This window comes from Anabas testudineus, chromosome 1 (assembly GCF_900324465.2).
Source record: "Anabas testudineus chromosome 1, fAnaTes1.2, whole genome shotgun sequence".
Classification (NCBI taxonomy): Eukaryota; Metazoa; Chordata; class Actinopteri; order Anabantiformes; family Anabantidae; genus Anabas; species Anabas testudineus.
In genome coordinates, this window is record NC_046610.1 from 24,483,346 (window position 1) to 24,499,587 (window position 16,242).

The 16,242-nt window shown below is 42.0% G+C and overlaps 3 protein-coding genes across 10 annotated transcripts in view; 1 reads left to right on the top strand and 2 right to left on the bottom strand.

The window, feature by feature from the left end:
- kcnq5b (potassium voltage-gated channel, KQT-like subfamily, member 5b) overlaps positions 1-4,360 on the top strand; it is a 96,629-nt gene extending 92,269 nt beyond the window's left edge. For all 4 annotated transcript variants that reach the window (XM_026359218.1, XM_026359219.1, XM_026359215.1 and 1 more), the window contains one exon: positions 72-4,360. In XM_026359218.1, the coding sequence (XP_026215003.1) occupies positions 72-1,349 (1,278 nt within the window). In that variant the 3' untranslated portion in view covers positions 1,350-4,360. The remainder of the gene's footprint in view (positions 1-71) is intronic.
- Positions 4,361-4,470: 110 nt separating this feature from the next.
- LOC113161569 (elongation factor 1-alpha 1) lies at positions 4,471-9,498 on the bottom strand. Of its 3 annotated transcripts, none has more exons than XM_026359228.1 (8): positions 9,421-9,498; positions 8,264-8,428; positions 7,830-8,009; positions 7,426-7,722; positions 6,292-6,442; positions 5,703-5,959; positions 5,348-5,582; positions 4,471-5,200 (listed from the first exon to the last, which is right to left on the bottom strand). In XM_026359228.1, the coding sequence occupies exons 2-8, from the start codon at positions 8,405-8,407 to the stop codon at positions 5,076-5,078; spliced, it is 1,389 nt and encodes a 462-aa protein (XP_026215013.1). In that variant the 5' UTR covers positions 8,408-8,428; positions 9,421-9,498; the 3' UTR covers positions 4,471-5,075. The 3 variants fall into 3 exon arrangements, with proteins under 3 accessions (XP_026215013.1, XP_026215015.1, XP_026215014.1); XM_026359230.1 differs by lacking the exon at positions 9,421-9,498 and adding an exon at positions 8,978-9,410; XM_026359229.1 differs by lacking the exon at positions 9,421-9,498 and adding an exon at positions 8,626-9,410.
- Positions 9,499-9,666: 168 nt separating this feature from the next.
- On the bottom strand, positions 9,667-16,099 carry LOC113161568 (NACHT, LRR and PYD domains-containing protein 12-like). Of its 3 annotated transcripts, XM_026359224.1 has the most exons (10): positions 15,994-16,099; positions 15,370-15,509; positions 13,628-15,275; positions 12,746-13,090; positions 12,363-12,530; positions 12,091-12,261; positions 11,673-11,891; positions 11,409-11,582; positions 10,264-10,437; positions 9,667-10,083 (listed from the first exon to the last, which is right to left on the bottom strand). In XM_026359224.1, the coding sequence occupies exons 3-10, from the start codon at positions 15,256-15,258 to the stop codon at positions 10,068-10,070; spliced, it is 2,898 nt and encodes a 965-aa protein (XP_026215009.1). In that variant the 5' UTR covers positions 15,259-15,275; positions 15,370-15,509; positions 15,994-16,099; the 3' UTR covers positions 9,667-10,067. The 3 variants fall into 3 exon arrangements, with proteins under 3 accessions (XP_026215009.1, XP_026215011.1, XP_026215010.1); XM_026359226.1 differs by lacking the exon at positions 15,370-15,509 and having other exon boundaries at positions 15,994-16,082; XM_026359225.1 differs by lacking the exons at positions 15,370-15,509; positions 15,994-16,099 and having other exon boundaries at positions 13,628-15,363.
- Positions 16,100-16,242: the final 143 nt, after the last annotated feature.

Genomic DNA, 16,242 nt, shown 5'->3' on the forward strand with positions numbered 1-16,242 from the left:
TAGCCTGATTCTGTCCCAAAATTCAAATGACATATGATTTTAGGACCTTCTGTAATTATATCTCCTCACAGGTCCAGTCAATTGAGTCAAAACTTGACTCCCTGCTTGACATCTATCGTCAGGTTTTGCGCAAGGGCTCATCTTCAGCCCTCACGCTCTCCTCTCTGCCCCTGTTCGAGCTGGAACAGACCTCCGACTACCACTCCTCAGTCTTCAGCAAGGACTTGTCCTGCTCCACCCAGGTCAGCAACAGTGGAGCACCTCCGCCTGGTGGCTGCGTCAACCGCTCCTCCACCAACTCCCACCTTTCTCAGGGAGGACTCCATCTCATCTTGGCGCCACCCAGTGACCTCAACCTCAATCTCAATGCCTCCTCTTCCACACCTCCCTCCGGCCTCGTATCCTCTTCTTTCAGCCCATCGCCGCTGCCACATCACCATCATCATCGTCATCCTCATCATACCCACCATCACCATACCCAGACACAGGTGACCACACCTGAAAGTGGCACTGATGAAGCTGTGGGGAGCTCTCCACCAATGCTTACTCCAAATAGCATCAGCAGTGGCGGAGGTCCAGGAGATGGAGGGTTTCCTCTTCTTGCGAGGCTTCCACCACCGCCTCCCCCCAGCCGAATTATTGGCTCAAGCCACTTGGTGCAATCTACTTCCACGGAAGTATCCCCTGACATTGAGGACTTTTGTGGAGGTCTAGGGCCACAACTGGAGGGCAGCAGTGAAAAGGACCTCTGCCTTGGCTTGGGGCTGGGCAGAATGGGGCAACAGCTTAAGGACAGCACCAACAATAATAACAGGCTTAACACCAAGGAAGATGGTTCCTGGAGGAGACATATGAGCCTGGAACTGGAGCCTTTAGTTCCACAAGCGGTGGGATGCTGTTCTGGCCCCAGCCAAGTGGACCGAGGCATGGGCAAGTCCATGTCAGTGCAGGACCTGATGCAGGCCAATCCACGTACTGTCCAGGATGCCCACCACAGCCTTAGCCTGTCATCTCACAGCCCCAGTACAAGCAGTGGCTCTCCAATTGGCTTCCACAGCTGTAGCCAAGACCCTGGGGGAGGAGGTGGTAGTAGTGGTGTAGGCAGGAGTGGTGGAGGTGGATGGGGTGAGGAGGACCTCTTTATCAATGACATAGAGGCACAGGGATTTGACTTAATGTCACAGGGAACTGTTGAGGTTCAGTCCTACTCCTCGGAGCTCCTGAGGACAGGGGTGAGAACAGTAGCAGGGTCCCATGGCTCCAACCGTAGCCCGGCCAGAGGTCACGAATCCTCGCCCTCTGCTGGCAGCACCGAATTGCTGAACATGCCGCACGTGCGGCTAAAATAGAGCCAGCCACCAGTGCGAAAGGCACACAAATCCCACCTCACAAGTACAGTTTTTATCCTTTTTTGAAGGGAGTGGGAGGGTGGGATTATGACAAGGGGTCCTTTTTTGTTTATTTACATGTTGATCCATTTGATAAGAGTCACAGTATTTTCATACAGGCTGATTACATATGGTATACCATTGCATGAATTACTCTGTTTTAAAGTATGATGGACAAATGTGAGATAAAGGTTGACGGTTTGTAGCCTGGAGACTTTGCAGGTAAACAAAGCCAACTAAACTTGGCCCTGAGGATTCTTAGTTGATGTAGGACCATGAGTAACAGCATGAAAACTGCATGTACCAGAGGTACTGAGATTAGTAAAATACAGTTTACACTCACTTTAATATGAAGGCATAGACATATAACGTGTGGAAATTTCCTTTAAAACAACTTATGTGTGTAGTAGCAATGAAAGAAATAGGGGTTAATAAATTACTGCATCCATGTATACAACATTTATTTTCTCATGACAGGCTTCCATGTTGAAATGTTATGATCACTTTCTTTCATCCATTTCATATTTCTGTTTTATTTCTAAATAATTTTAGAAAACCAAATCATTTTCTGGCGTTTATCCATCAATCCATTTTCTATACTGACAGTTTGTCCTGTTAGGATGAGGGTGCTGGAGCTAATCCCAGCTGTCATTTGATGAGAAGCAGGCTGCACCCTGGACAGGTTGCCAGTCTATCACAGGGCTGACATACACAGAGAGTCAACAATTACTTTCATTAAATGTCTTCGGACTATGGGAGGAAGCTGAGTACCCAGTGAAAACCCACGTTCTCCTGCAGGCAGCGGGAGACACCCAGAAAGGCATTGGCAGTGGATTCAAACCCAGGTCTATCTAGCTGTAAGGTGACAGTGCTAAACACTACATCATTGTGCCACTGTCTGATGTTTATATCCTTACAAAATCCCATTTATTTACTATACTCAACCTGTGACTTTGGTTGACCACAATCTTTTCAAAAGTACCACACTTTGAAGGACCATTAAAGTGTTTATCCATGTTTTAACTACACTAGATAACTGGATATTTTCAAAAGTGGGCAAAACTATTTCAGATATTAGATAAAAAAATAATAATGATAATGATAAATAAATGTGCACATTTTCTTAAGTATGGAACTTTAAAAAGGTTCAACCAAAGTTAAAGTTAAACCAAAATATTGGATTTAATAAAACCTACCACAACCAGTTTTGAAAATAAAGATAAAGAGAGCCGTAACATGGTGCTCCATGCCAGACTGAAGTACGCAAACCTAACTCTTAATAAGTAAAGTACTTGCCTAAGTCTTGCCCAGCACCTCAACTAGTCAAGCAAAGATAACTGATTGGTTAGAGGGGAATATGTCCGCCTTGCTGTTCAACAAACACCAGGAAATAAACAGCAGCACTGTGCTGTGGTTGATAATAGCCAGAGGCTGCAAATCTCTGCAGAAGACACAGGTGGTTGGGATTGGGCAATAATGTGAAGTGGTTGAAAGAAACTATTTGTCACATTAGAAAGCCCCTGAAAAATAATAATAATAAAAATGAGACAAAGGTGGAAAACCCTGTAAACAAGGTTAAAAGTCAGCCCTCTTGTCAGCAGCCAGTGATTGTTGTGATTTGTAACAAACAGTGCAGCACTAGTCCATTAAACTTCAATTTAGTGGACATCTTATTTTGATAACCATATATTACTAAGGAGTACAACAAGAAAGCCACAGAAGTCAAATGTGTAGTATTTCAGTAGATAAGATGAGAATTATCATTACACACAACCAGATGTGAGGTAACATTATGTGATTAAGCATCTTGAGTACAGGTCAGAGGAGAGGAACAATCAGCACCTGTTTCTTTTGTTCAGTTGCCTACTGTCAAGTGGTTTTCCAGTTAACAGCCATGGTTTAAACACATCTTGAATGTCTTGAATAGTTATGTTTTTGTTTTGTTTATTGTGTCAGAACAGGAGTTTTGGTATGGGATCAGGTACACTGAAAGAAGAAACTCCATCGTATTACATTTGGTTCTTTACCCCCCTGCTTTTACATAACTTATGACATTTTATTTAAACCATGGTTAGAGCTTTTTTCATACAGTATAATGTGGGATTGTTTTTGCTTCCTTAACACGGACTCACTGCGGAATGTATTGCTTATTTCATCTTTAGTATGAGCAGAACATCTATTGCTTGAACTGCTGAGCAATGACAATAAGATGACTAATGTTCAACCTCCTTGTTGCATGATACAGGTGCATCAGGAAACGTTCGGTGGTTCTCTCTCTAAGTTCTAGAAAAATAACAGCACCACAAATGTGGGGAGATGCTACCCATAAAGCATCCAAAGCCTCAGTGGTGAATAATCACCTTTAGCCAGCATTACCTCAGTGAATTCTGAAGACCCATATCAAAGACCAGTGAATGAGGCTTGCAGTCAGTTTGCTTTCAAGAGGTAGATTTTACTTTCCTTCAGATATTTTTAATATACTTTGCATGAAGAGGTTGTCATATCCAAACCTACTTATACCTGAGAATGAATGCCATGACAGTAAGACAAATGTATTTATGGTTCAAACTGATTGCATTGGAAGTAAAAAAGCCCCTGGCTCAGATATGAAGTCTATAAATGTGCAGTACATACAGTATATTGGTGCCTTGCTTTTGTGGTACATATTCATCCCCATATATACAATTTCCTGAAAAGTGCATTAGATTCCTTTGAACAGACATGGATGCACTGTCTTTGGGTTTCACTCTTAAATGTTCTTACTTGAGACATTTTACAGTTTTTTATTCTGAGATCATTTTGCTACTGGACATAAAATGGGCCTTTGACATCTTAACATTCTGTCTCATTTCTTTTAATTTATTTAAATTATGTGCACACCTTTACACACTAGTAATAATCTCAGATTTATGAAGCCTGTAATGTAATGAAAATGCAAGTGAACTTTTATTCTCATTCATCAATAAAGGAAATTCTATGAAGAGTCTGTTTTGTGTTTTGTTATGGACTCCTGGACTAAAACCACATTTCTTCAGTGCGTTGAAAACAGAGGTAAATGATACCCGGAACAAAGACTTTCTGTTTAAACAGCTTTACTTTTATGAACAGATGTTCACATTTAACAGTGATTAAGGTGCATGAACTAAACAGTAACTAACATTTAACAGAGCTACTGTTAGGGAGCTTAAGTCAAGCAAAGTGCTAGGCATGAAGATTTCAGATATCGGACTAAGTTTCACTAAGGTGCGAACAGGAACATGCAAGCAGCCGATCTACCAGACCTCTCACTACTAAGCATATCTGCTTTAAAGCTAGAACACAGCGTTACTTGTACAACGAAGGTGGCAAATGAACATCTCTGCTTCATTACTGGTGCTAAGCAGCTAAGTTTGTTGGCTACAACCATGAGCAGTTTACTTCTAGCTATAACAGCACACATACCCAGAGAGTTGTTAACCTAAAGTTGTTGTGTTATGCTGCCACAAACTGAGTGACAATAAAACCTACATATAACAGTGTGTCAACATTTTAATCACTAACAATGTGGTGGTTATTTTTTTTCCTTCGTCTGCTTTTGCGATGCATTGTGATAATAGACCAGACGCTGACTATGGTGTGCAGTAGTGGTGGCGTGTTAGTGTGTCTTCGGCCATGGTGAGCGTTTGGGGCAGCAGCCCAGCACAACGTTCATTTGACCTTCTGTGCCTTCTGTGCAGACTTGGTGATCTTACCACTCGTGGGGGCTTTCTTTTCTACACCTTTAATTACACCCACAGCCACCGTCTGACGCATGTCACGGACAGCAAACCTCCCTGAGAAGGGATCATAAAAAATGTGTTATCACCTATTAAAAGTTCACACTGTCATAGAGGTTAAGAAAAGGTTAATGTTGAGTTAAACAACCTCAAATAATACTTTGAATCACAAAAAGAAATTCTGCTGCAGGACAGGAAACTTACCCAGAGGTGGGTACTCAGAGAAGCTCTCCACACACATGGGTTTTCCGGGGATCATGTCAACAATTGCCGCATCTCCAGACTTAAGGGACTTGGGGTTGTCCTCTAGTTTCTTGCCAGAGCGACGGTCGATCTTTTCCTTGAGCTCAGCGAATTTGCATGCAATGTGTGCAGTGTGGCAGTCCAGCACAGGGGCATAGCCAGCACTGATCTGACCAGGATGGTTCAGAATAATCACCTGGAGAACAGCAGAGGCAAGTAAGGGCACTTGCAGAAACCTGGAGTCATGACCATGTATGTATTTTGCAGCACTCATACTAGTTAGAAGTAAGAATCACTTTCAAAGCAAACTGCAGACCTGAGAGGTGAAGCTGGCCGCCTCCTGTGGTGGGTCATTCCTGCTGTCTCCAGCCACATTGCCGCGACGAATATCCTTGACAGATACATTCTTGACATTGAAACCAACATTGTCGCCAGGCAGTGCCTCAGTCAGAGCCTCGTGGTGCATCTCTACTGACTTGACCTCAGTGGTCACATTGACAGGGGCGAAGGTCACAACCATGCCAGGTTTTAGGATTCCTGTCTCTACTCGGCCCACTGGTACGGTACCAATGCCTGGCAGAGAGGAACATCATTTCTTTTTTTTCTTTTTTTAAGAAACAAATGCATAAATAAAATCTCAGATTCGAATACACGCATCCAGTTGTGCTAAAATTAAAAAATTAAAAAAGACAGATATCAGAAGAACCAGTGGGAATTCTTTCAAGACCTCATTCAGCTCTGTTCTTTCTGTCATAAGGCGTTCTCCTTCCCAAAATACTCAACATAATCATATTTCGCTGACAGTTAAGAAGAACTTGGTAATTGGAGCACTTACATCTTTCAAGTTTCCTTTTCCAACTACAAACTATCACCTTTACACACACTTACACCAACACTGCCCTCACCTCCAATCTTATAGACGTCCTGCAGAGGCAGGCGGAGGGGCTTGTCAGTGGGGCGTGTGGGAGGTTGGATGGCGTCCAGAGCCTCCAGCAGTGTGGTACCTGAGGCATTGCCATCTTTACGGTTGATCTTCCAGCCCTTGAACCAGGTCATCTGTGGAGAGAGAGAAGCCCTCTGCAGCTGTAGCTTAGAATTTAAAAAAGTAATGTTTGTGCACATACTTTTATTATATTTTTTAATACCCAAATAGACTTCACAAAGTAAAGAAGGTTGAATTATAAGGAAGTCGCCGTTATAAAAACTAAGATGGTCAGTAATATGTAACACACTCTCAAATTTCAACATACACTACCATTCAGAAATTTCAGGTCACTTAGAAATGTCATCGTTTTCCATGAAAACTCGCATTGAATGAGTTGAAATGTTGTTTCTAAAATAATGATGTTTAACTGAAATAATAATGTCCTTCAAACTTTGCTTTGATCAACAAATCCTCCATGTGCAGCAAGCAAAGCCCTGCAAACATAGCACTTCCCAGAAGTTGGACTGGATCGATGGACACTTCTTAACTCTCAGTAGTAATGACTTCATAAATTTCTGTATAATTAAAATCACAGAGAAAAACTTGCTCAGATCCCCCGTGAAACCTGCATGGATGGATTTGCATGTACAACAGCTCTAGATTCATTGGTAATATGTCTTTACTTCACTTCTCCTCGCCACTATCCATTCAAATGGCAATATTGCATGTCATTAACTTGTGTCTTCTCTCTTTTGCAGTTGTGTTTCCTACTCTCTGTCTCCCTCCCTCAGGTGGCAGCAAGCAATGTGTAATATATCTGGTGATAACAGGCCTATGTATAACTATATAGATATTCCATTAAAAAAATCCAGTTAGTCGTCTAAACATTGACCCTGTCTTTACCATATTTCTGAACATTTTTATGTTGTTTTAATAGACAAAAAACAGCTTCTCTTTCAAGGTAATGTTTAAGTGACTGCTAACTTTTGAATGGTAGTGTATGTGAGGTCATTATCCATATTCCATATGTATCTGTATATCGATTTACATCTGTATGCAATATAAACAGTGTAAACAGTGTTTTAATCAGAGTATAATCATTGTTCAGTCTCACATTAGGGCTGGGTTCCAGCATGTTGTCTCCATTCCAACCAGAGATGGGCACAAATGCCACAGTATCGGGGTTGTAGCCAATCTTCTTGATGTAAGTGCTGACTTCCTTCACAATCTCCTCATAGCGTTTCTGGCTATAGTTGGGTTCAGTAGAATCCATCTTGTTGATGCCCACAATCAGCTGCTTCACTCCCAGTGTGTATGCAAGAAGGGCGTGTTCACGAGTCTGCCCATTCTTTGAGATACCAGCTTCAAACTCACCCACACCTGCAGCCACGATTAGCACGGCACAGTCGGCCTGAAAGGAGCGGGAGAGGGAGGAAGAAAGAGAGAGAGAGAGAGATCCTTCTTAAGTACTTTTCTCTCCATCAAGAATTCTTTCCATTTCTATCCTTTTCCTCCTACCTGAGAAGTCCCAGTGATCATGTTTTTGATGAAGTCCCTGTGTCCTGGAGCATCAATGATGGTGACGTAGTACTTGCTGGTCTCGAACTTCCACAGAGAAATGTCAATAGTGATTCCACGCTCACGCTCTGCCTTCAGCTTGTCCAGAACCCAGGCATATTTGAAGGAACCCTTTCCCATCTAGAAAGTATGATGAGATATGGACCTCTTTTTAGTATTTGTATCTTTGAGAGATGCTGTGGTACAAAGCATCAAAAAGTACCATTAATGCATTCAAATGCTAAATAAACTTGCACTTTTGGTCACGATTTTATCAAAGACCAAAAAAATAAATGTTATTAGTTAGACAGGACACAGTTAGACTGATTAGTATACTAGCTACTATTTGTCAACATAACTATTGTCAACATAAGTAAGATCAAAATGAGTAATACCTCAGCAGCTTCCTTCTCAAACTTCTCGATGGTTCTCTTGTCGATGCCTCCACACTTATAGATGAGGTGGCCGGTGGTGGTGGACTTGCCTGAGTCCACATGTCCTATCACCACAATGTTTATGTGGAGCTTCTCCTTCCCCATCGCAGCTCACTCTGGAAGATGCTGTGATATTCAGAAAACTAGCAAAGGTTAGCTTAACTTACTTAACTTGGTACCTAACTGTATTGACTTATGCCAACTTGTAGTCGTTATAGAAAACTCAAGAAACAGGCAAACTAAATATCAAGTGTTAATTTAGTGCAGAAAGTGCAAAATAAAACATCTAAGAGCATCATTATTATTATTATTATTATTATTACATTAGCACCGCCGCTCCTCTCGGACCGCCCGCTTCTTCCCGCCTCTCACCTGGACGTCACTCTCCCGCGGTGGGACGCGCTCACGCACGCGCGCACACGGGGTTTCAACGTGCGCTGACTTAACGTCAACTTTAACCAGACTGCATCATCATCATCATCATCATCCTCCTCCTCCTCATCATCATCACACTGCTAGTTAGAGGAGCGTGTTCATTACCACAGTCATCTGAGACAGTTGATGAACGTGTTCTCATCACGAGACGTTCAGGATTATATTACAAAGTTATTAACACGCAATAAACATAAACACACAACTACTAGATGTATGACATCATCTTAAATCTGCTTTCACCTCTATCTGTTGACGTGTATGATTACAGGTTACAGGAGACAGTGCCGCAGCGACCATCACACCGCAGAGCTGAGGGCGTTTTACAGGCGTGTGCGTGTCTCATCCCCCGCTCTACACACGGAGCCCCGCACGATGAGGAGGATGGACGGAGACGATTCCCGCATGGCTGACAGGTGGAATATTTCTGCGTTGAAACTGCGCCACACGGGCCTAGCCGGCAAAAAGCCCGCCACGGTGCCGACCCACACCCCTCTGCTCTGCACTTTGTTTTTTATTATTATTATTTGGCACGACCCGCCTCGATCAAATCACCGCGGCGTGAAAGCCGCACGGAGTCCGCAGAGCGCACTTCACCTGACAGCAGCAGTCCCAGCTGTTCACAGCTCAGACTCCGACACCTGCTCACACACAGCGAGGCTGTGAGGAAGCAGTCCGTGTCCTACCTGTGCTCCGGGAGCTGCGTTCACTGGTCCTCTGCGATGACTCGGGAGATGGAGCTGCTGATGCTGATGCTGCTGCTGATGCTGCTGATGCTGCTGCTCCGACAGACGCAGACAGGACACCGCTCTGTCCACCGGCGTCAAACACGTCACTGGCTGAATTTACAAAGCCCGGCCGCTAGGTGGAGAGCTGCTCTATGACTATGACGACTGAACCACCGCTGCACAGCAGTGCGCACAGGGAAGGGGTTTATTCTGCTCTCAAACACGTGACATTTTTTTATTTATACATCACATCATTCATTGAACACCTCTTTTTATCACTAGTTTCACAGGGTGCTCAATGTAATCTTGACAATGGCAAAGAAAACACTTGTTTAGGTTAGAAATAATGTACAGAATAAAAAATAATATAGAAATAATATATTACATTGAGTCAATAACATAAATGAAAATATAAAAAACATTTTGAATTTGTACATGCCCATTGGGTACATGCACTTATTTTCTAAAAAATAAACAGCAGGTAAAACCAAACAAATAATAATAATAATAATGTGCACGGAAATACAAGCACTGTCCCATCATCACATTGGTGTATTAATATGTGGTGGAGAAGATGGGAGCCAGTCCGAGTGTGATCTGTTTCCTCAATCTGCTGAGACACTGGAAGGTAAGAAAAAAATACAAGACCCATGAATGTTTTGTAAATCTGCAAGGAGGTAACATTTCAAACAAATTAGCTTTACTGCTTTTATGGTCCTAAACCACAGAAGCAACAGACAGGAAGTCCTGCATCCTGTGTTTGAATACACATGCTGTTAGAGAATCAACACCTGTACTCACTCTATTACATACAGGGAGTATTTTGGATTGTTTGCTAGCTCCGTGAGCTCTCTGATATCCGAGTCTTCCAGACTGTTGCCGATCACGTGCAGCTCTATCAGAGATTCAGGGTTTGATTTTATTGCAGTGATCAAAAACTGAATGCTCCTCGAGGTCAGACCACATGTCCGCAGTCTGGAGAGAAGCAGAAAAGAAGAACATGAGATGTTTCTGTAAGCCAGTTCACTACAATAGCTCACCTCCAATATGGACATGACTGTGGTTGCAACCTAAGTATGGAGATATCTTAACAAAATGTTCAACAGTGTTCAGTTAATAACACAATAAAAGAAGAACATCAGTCACACTGTGATATAGGCATCCTTCATGTGGGTGTGTTTCTAACTTTAGTAATGTGATAGTACAAGGGGCTATGAGTACCTATTAAAAACAGGTTAACCTATATTTTGTTATTGAGTTCATGACTCATGACTTTTAAAAATCTTTACATGGTTCCAAAAGGCAAATGCTAATAAGTGGCTAAATTAGCTTGTAAAGAACAATTAACATCATAGTAATTTGTTTACCGCATAACAATGTCTTTTTACTTCTGGGGATCATGTTTAGACTTTTAACGCCCCCTACCCACGGCTGATAATCTGGATCAGGTGTGTTCAGCCAATCAAAAGTTGGACGATACTACCTCATATGAAGGTAGAGAGGACAAAGTGAGTTGGTGTCTTCCTACTTCTGACTGATTGAACACACATGATCCAGGTAATGACCAGGAGTTAGGGCAGGAATAGCTGGAAAATAAACAGGACACTTGACCTTGAGGTTTGGGAACCCCTGATCTAGAACCTTTGATACTGTGGATCATGTCCTGCTATTTAAAGGTTGTTTAGCATAGGATTGTCTGACCAAGCAGTAGGTTGGTTAACTAACTGCTTTAAATATCTGTATCTGGTATTGGCCCCAGTGTAGTCATCAGCGAAAGCTATCTGGATGTTATGGCAATGACTATATACTGTACATATCTAGCAGTTAATTTAATTAGTATTACTACGAGTAATCCGATGTATGTTTTGGAAGACACTAAATATAATGAGTTTATTTAAATTTGACAGACTTCTGTGAGAAGTGATATAGGGAAATAGATGACTTACGAAAGTATCTCAAGTTTGCACTGAGGGCTTCTGAGTCCCACACAGAGCCTCCGTACTCCCTTATCTTGAAGGTTATTGCCAGACAAGTCCAGCTTACTGATAATGCAGTCCTCTGACGCAATTCCTGATGCAAGCTCTGCACAGCAGTCTTCAGTCAGGTTGCAGAAGCTCAGGCTGAAAGTCAACAAAAATGACATTGCAGCACACCGTTCTCCCAACTACATTTAAAAGACACTTTAATGATGAACTGTTAAACTGGCTCACTTGAGAGTTTTCAAATGGCTGTAGGGATTCTCCAGTCCGGCTAAAATTTCTTTGACACCGTTATCTCCGAGGAAGTTTATGCTGAGGTCAAGGTCTTTCAGCTCAACTGCCTGCCAGTCAGTTTTTTGCAAGAACTCGCTGCTGTAAAGCTGTGAGACTGAACACAAGACCTTTGACAAATAAAAGCAGCCCAAACCAGTGATTCCACATCTTGAAACGCTGAATGAAAAGAGGGGAAAATGCCATACGTCAATGTTTTAGGCATGGTATGCTGAGAAATGATTCTCAAAAATGATTCATAGACACTTGCTGAGGTTTTGCGGTAAAAGAAAAGAACATTAAATTCTCCAGTGTTTTTATTTCTCTTTTTTTTAACTTCTTGTCACTAATTTATGAGAAAAACACAGATCATCCTTACTTGAGTTTTTCCAGACGGCACCACGCGTACATGCCTTCACAGATGAGGGCAAACCCTGCGTCCTTCAAGCTGTTGCTGCTCAAATTGAGTTGTATCAGGGTGCTGCTTTCAGATTTGAGAGCTTCTGCAATATTCTTACAGCTTAACACGGTGAGCCCGCAGTGGTACACCCTACCAAAGACATGTGAAGAGATGCTAAGAAGTCATTCACTGTATGCTGCCAAGCAGAACGGAATCCATCAGTATATGACAGCAGATCAAGTCATACTCACTCCAGCTTTTTTAGCTTGGATATATCAAACTTCTGTAAGAGTTCATTGGCTCCCTTGTCTCCAACCATATTGATGCTCAGATCCAACACTTTCAGGTGGGAGGAGTTCTTCTGCAGAGCTGTAGCCAGGTGATAGCAACCCTGGTGCTCAATGTTGCACTGAGATAGTCTACAGTGAAATAAAAGACATTGCAGCGTAACAGAAATGCCAAATATGAAAGAAAAAAGATGAAAACTAACTAAATTCATATATTGAGTTTGTACTTCGAGAGGTCATTTTTCTTAGTCTTTGCTTTTTGGTACCTTTACAACTGAACATTCAGCATTCTTTATTTTTACTGCACTTTTGTTTCAAGATAAGGAAGTTTATTTCTCAATACTTACTTAAGTATCTCTAAGTGGCATTCCAGAGACCCTAACCCACTTGATAGAAGTCGCAGTCCATCATCTCCTATGTCATTACAGCTGAGATCAAGCTCTCGCAGTTTCAGGGACTGTGTCAGGGCTGTGGCCAGGTATTGACAGGCTTGTGAGGTCAGTCCACAGCCTTGCAACCTAAGCGTCTTCAGTCTGCAGCTCTGATTGTTCAGCCCCTCTACAAGTGTCATGACTCCTTTGTCACTGATGCTGTTGTAGCCCAGGTCAATCACTTTCAGGAATGACTCTCTAGTGCTAAGGACTGCTGCTAGGGCTGGACAACACTTGTCTGTCAAGTTAGAGAATTGCAGCCTGCAAAGAAATGAGAGCACTGACATATTACTAAATATGGGGTATGGGGTGTATTTGTCAGCAAATACCATGGAAAAACTAAAACTAACTACAAGCATAGCCTGTGTAGAAAAAAAACGAATAATTTATATTTTATTCTTCTGTGCTGTAGAGTTCTTTCAAATCCTCACTAGATAAAAATTAAATAAATGATTGAGTTTTTTTTGTTGTTGTTGTTTACAAATGCAACACTATGTTTGGCCCATTTTCAAAGGTTTCTATCTTCATGAGGAACAAAAGGAATAGGACCTATTGGACCTTAGGAATATCTTGAATAAGAAAGAAACCACTGGTGTACTATGCATTAAATATACAATGGGTCACAGCTGATAACAGAATTGTGAAGCTGTACAAAAATGTTTAGATTGATTAAGTCCAAAAGCAGACCAATGGACACTTTCTGTACTTACTTTCAAATTAATTTTGAAGGAACAGGAAGAAAGCACAATGTGCAAACAAATATGGAATGTATGGACATACATGACAGAGCCTACTTACATAGCCATCCTAGAGTCCAAAACAGCTGGCAGCTCCCTGAGGAGTCTTTCATCACATCTCGCAGACACCTGCATCTGAAATGTCTTGTACATCTCTTGAAAAAATCTGATTTTTTTTATGAACACTTTAAAATGCTTTGATGCAATGTCATCTATTGGAGAAATGCCATACTTCCGAAAGAACTTGACCTCATTCAGTAAAGCCAGGCTGTCATACTCCCTCAGACAATAATAAAGAGTCACAGAGCTGCACTCCAGGATCTTTTTCTTTGTGTATTCAAAAAGCTCATCGGTGGGCTCCAATACACAATGCTCCCTTATGAGGCCGAAGATGAAGCGTAGGAAGACATCATATGTTCCCTCAACACTCCGTGCTCCCTCATCCACAAAATACTGAAAACAACGCGACCTCGAAAACACATCAGTGTACTCCAGGTTAGCAGATGCACTCAGGTAGTGCTGAATGCTCCAGTGTCCGAAGCGAAACACTGTGGTGTTATACAGTCCCTTCTCTTCTCTCCATAAAAGTGGAAACTCTTTGGAGAAAGTGGACGCTTCCTCAACACTTATGTCACTCAATACAAAGTCATCCTTATAAAAGACATACATTTCTTTTTCTTTCTCTACATTGCGCTTTAGTATCTCTAGCAGTGCCAGCTTTTTCAGCTTGTTGACAAAGTCAGAGTTTGATGCTTTGACCAGAAGGGTGTAAATCTGGGTAAGATTCACAGGGCTGAGTTTGAGCCCATCATTTGGTTTTAGATGATTCTTAAAAACATTTGCCATGATGGTGCAGATTGATGGTACCAGATAAAGAAAGTCCAGACTCCTTGAAACTTTCACTTGGTCAATGGCTTTGTTGGCCAGATCATCATCACCAATAATTGTCCTGAAGTGCTGCTCCATCTGTTGTTCACTGAACCACTGGACTTCAGTCTCTTTAAGCAAATAGAGATTAGGGATTCGTGATGCTGCTGCATACCGTGTAGTTATCCAAACATGAGCATTAGACAGTAAATTTCCCATGATGAGGTTGGTCACAAGTACATCCACTGTGGACACCTCAGAAACATCAGTTACTATTGGAGAGCTGAAGTTTAGTGGGAGATTATACTCATCCAGCCCATCGACGACAAACCAAACATTGTTTTTATTCAAGTTGCCTACATTAGCATCAAGATCCTGCAACTCAGAGTAAAATGTCTGGAGAAGTTCAATCAGGCTCAATTTATTTTGTTTTAGCAAATTTAGTTCCCAGAATGTGAGAACAAACAGGAGGTGTATATGATGGTACTCCTTCCCCTCGGCCCACTCGAGAGCACACCGCTGCACTGCTGTGGTTTTTCCAACTCCGCTCACTCCTACTGTGATGACTGTTCTTTTACTGCTACTATGTTTGCAGTCACATGATAAGATATCTGTAAGGGGGACAGTTGGAAGAGCAATCCAAGATTGAAGGCAATTACTGTGCACATAACAAAACTCATGCTTGTGCATATCAGCTAATAGGTCCTTTTGTCTGATATCCCGGTAACAAAGTCTTGAAGGGAGTAATGAGTTTTCATAATATGCTTCACCCAGTTTCTGGTATTTGTTCTTCAGTGTGGTTTTCAAACAGGTTTGGAGATCCATCACAAAGGTGGAGGAGCCTGAGAAAATGGGAAGATGCTGAGGCTATAAACACAAAATAGGACAATAATTTGAACTAAAATGCACATCCACATAATCCCAGCTAACCATCACCTGCTGTCTTTGGTCCCTTACGAATTATTGCAGTGTTATGCCATTGCTTTAGTCTTAACGGTCTCAGTTTAATGTTTTAGTGGCCTCATCTGATCTTGTGTCTTGTTCTTAGTCAGTCAGCAGCACTGATTTGCATGAACCTGTAGGAAATGAAAGTAAAAACAAGTGTGACTGAGTCATCACAACTTAACAACCTCTTAAAGCAATGTGACAGTGTTGACACTGATGTCATTTTAATGGATTATTTCACTAATTTACTTTTTATAAGTCTCTTCTACTATTGTTACTATTTCACTACACTACAGTAAAAGAAACGTTAGCTAGCAGTTTCAAAGCCACTGTAGATACTTAGCTCATCCAATTGCTTTAAGCTCATTCAAATACATTTCTTTAGCCACACAGAAAACATTTTGCTGACGTTGGTTCAACTTTGTTTCCATGTTCGAAAGCGAAAGTGACTCAGTCCGCTTTTTAAACAGTGTTGCACCAACTTACTGACCGAGCTAACTGTGGCTAACGTTAGCTAAACACACCTGCATGCTCAGCAGTTTGGGTACCTTATAATTATCTGGTTAAAGCTGAGTCAGTACTGATGCTGTTGCTAATTCAATGCAGCCAACTTACCAAGAGCAGCTCCTGCAGCTCTTCCTGTGCTGAATCTGACACCAAACAGCGCCGCTATCGTCTAAACTATATGTGTCAAACTCACGGCCCGCGGGCCACATCCGGCCCGGCGTGTAACAATATCCGGCCCGCGAGATCATTTCTATATTATTATTATTATTAATGGCCCTGCGGTATGAAGCGCTGGTAACACAATAAACTACAGATCCCACAATGCAGCGCTTCAGCTGCCTTGCCGAACACATTCCA

Bases quoted from the DNA above. Each gene is read 5' to 3' on its own strand.
- LOC113161568 (XM_026359224.1), bottom strand. From the start codon at position 15,258: ATGGATCTCCAAACCTGTTTGAAAACCACACTGAAGAACAAATACCAG. The intron at 13,091-13,627 runs GTAAGTAGGCTC...ATTTCTTTGCAG, and splicing joins TTGGACTCTAGGATGGCTAT to GCTGCAATTCTCTAACTTGA. The intron at 12,262-12,362 runs GTGAGTATGACT...TGTCTTTGGTAG, and splicing joins TCCAAGCTAAAAAAGCTGGA to GGTGTACCACTGCGGGCTCA.
- LOC113161569 (XM_026359228.1), bottom strand. From the start codon at position 8,407: ATGGGGAAGGAGAAGCTCCACATAAACATTGTGGTGATAGGACATGTG. The intron at 7,723-7,829 runs GTAGGAGGAAAA...CGCTCCTTTCAG, and splicing joins TGATCACTGGGACTTCTCAG to GCCGACTGTGCCGTGCTAAT. The intron at 5,201-5,347 runs GTAAGTTTCCTG...ATCCCTTCTCAG, and splicing joins CTCTGAGTACCCACCTCTGG to GGAGGTTTGCTGTCCGTGAC.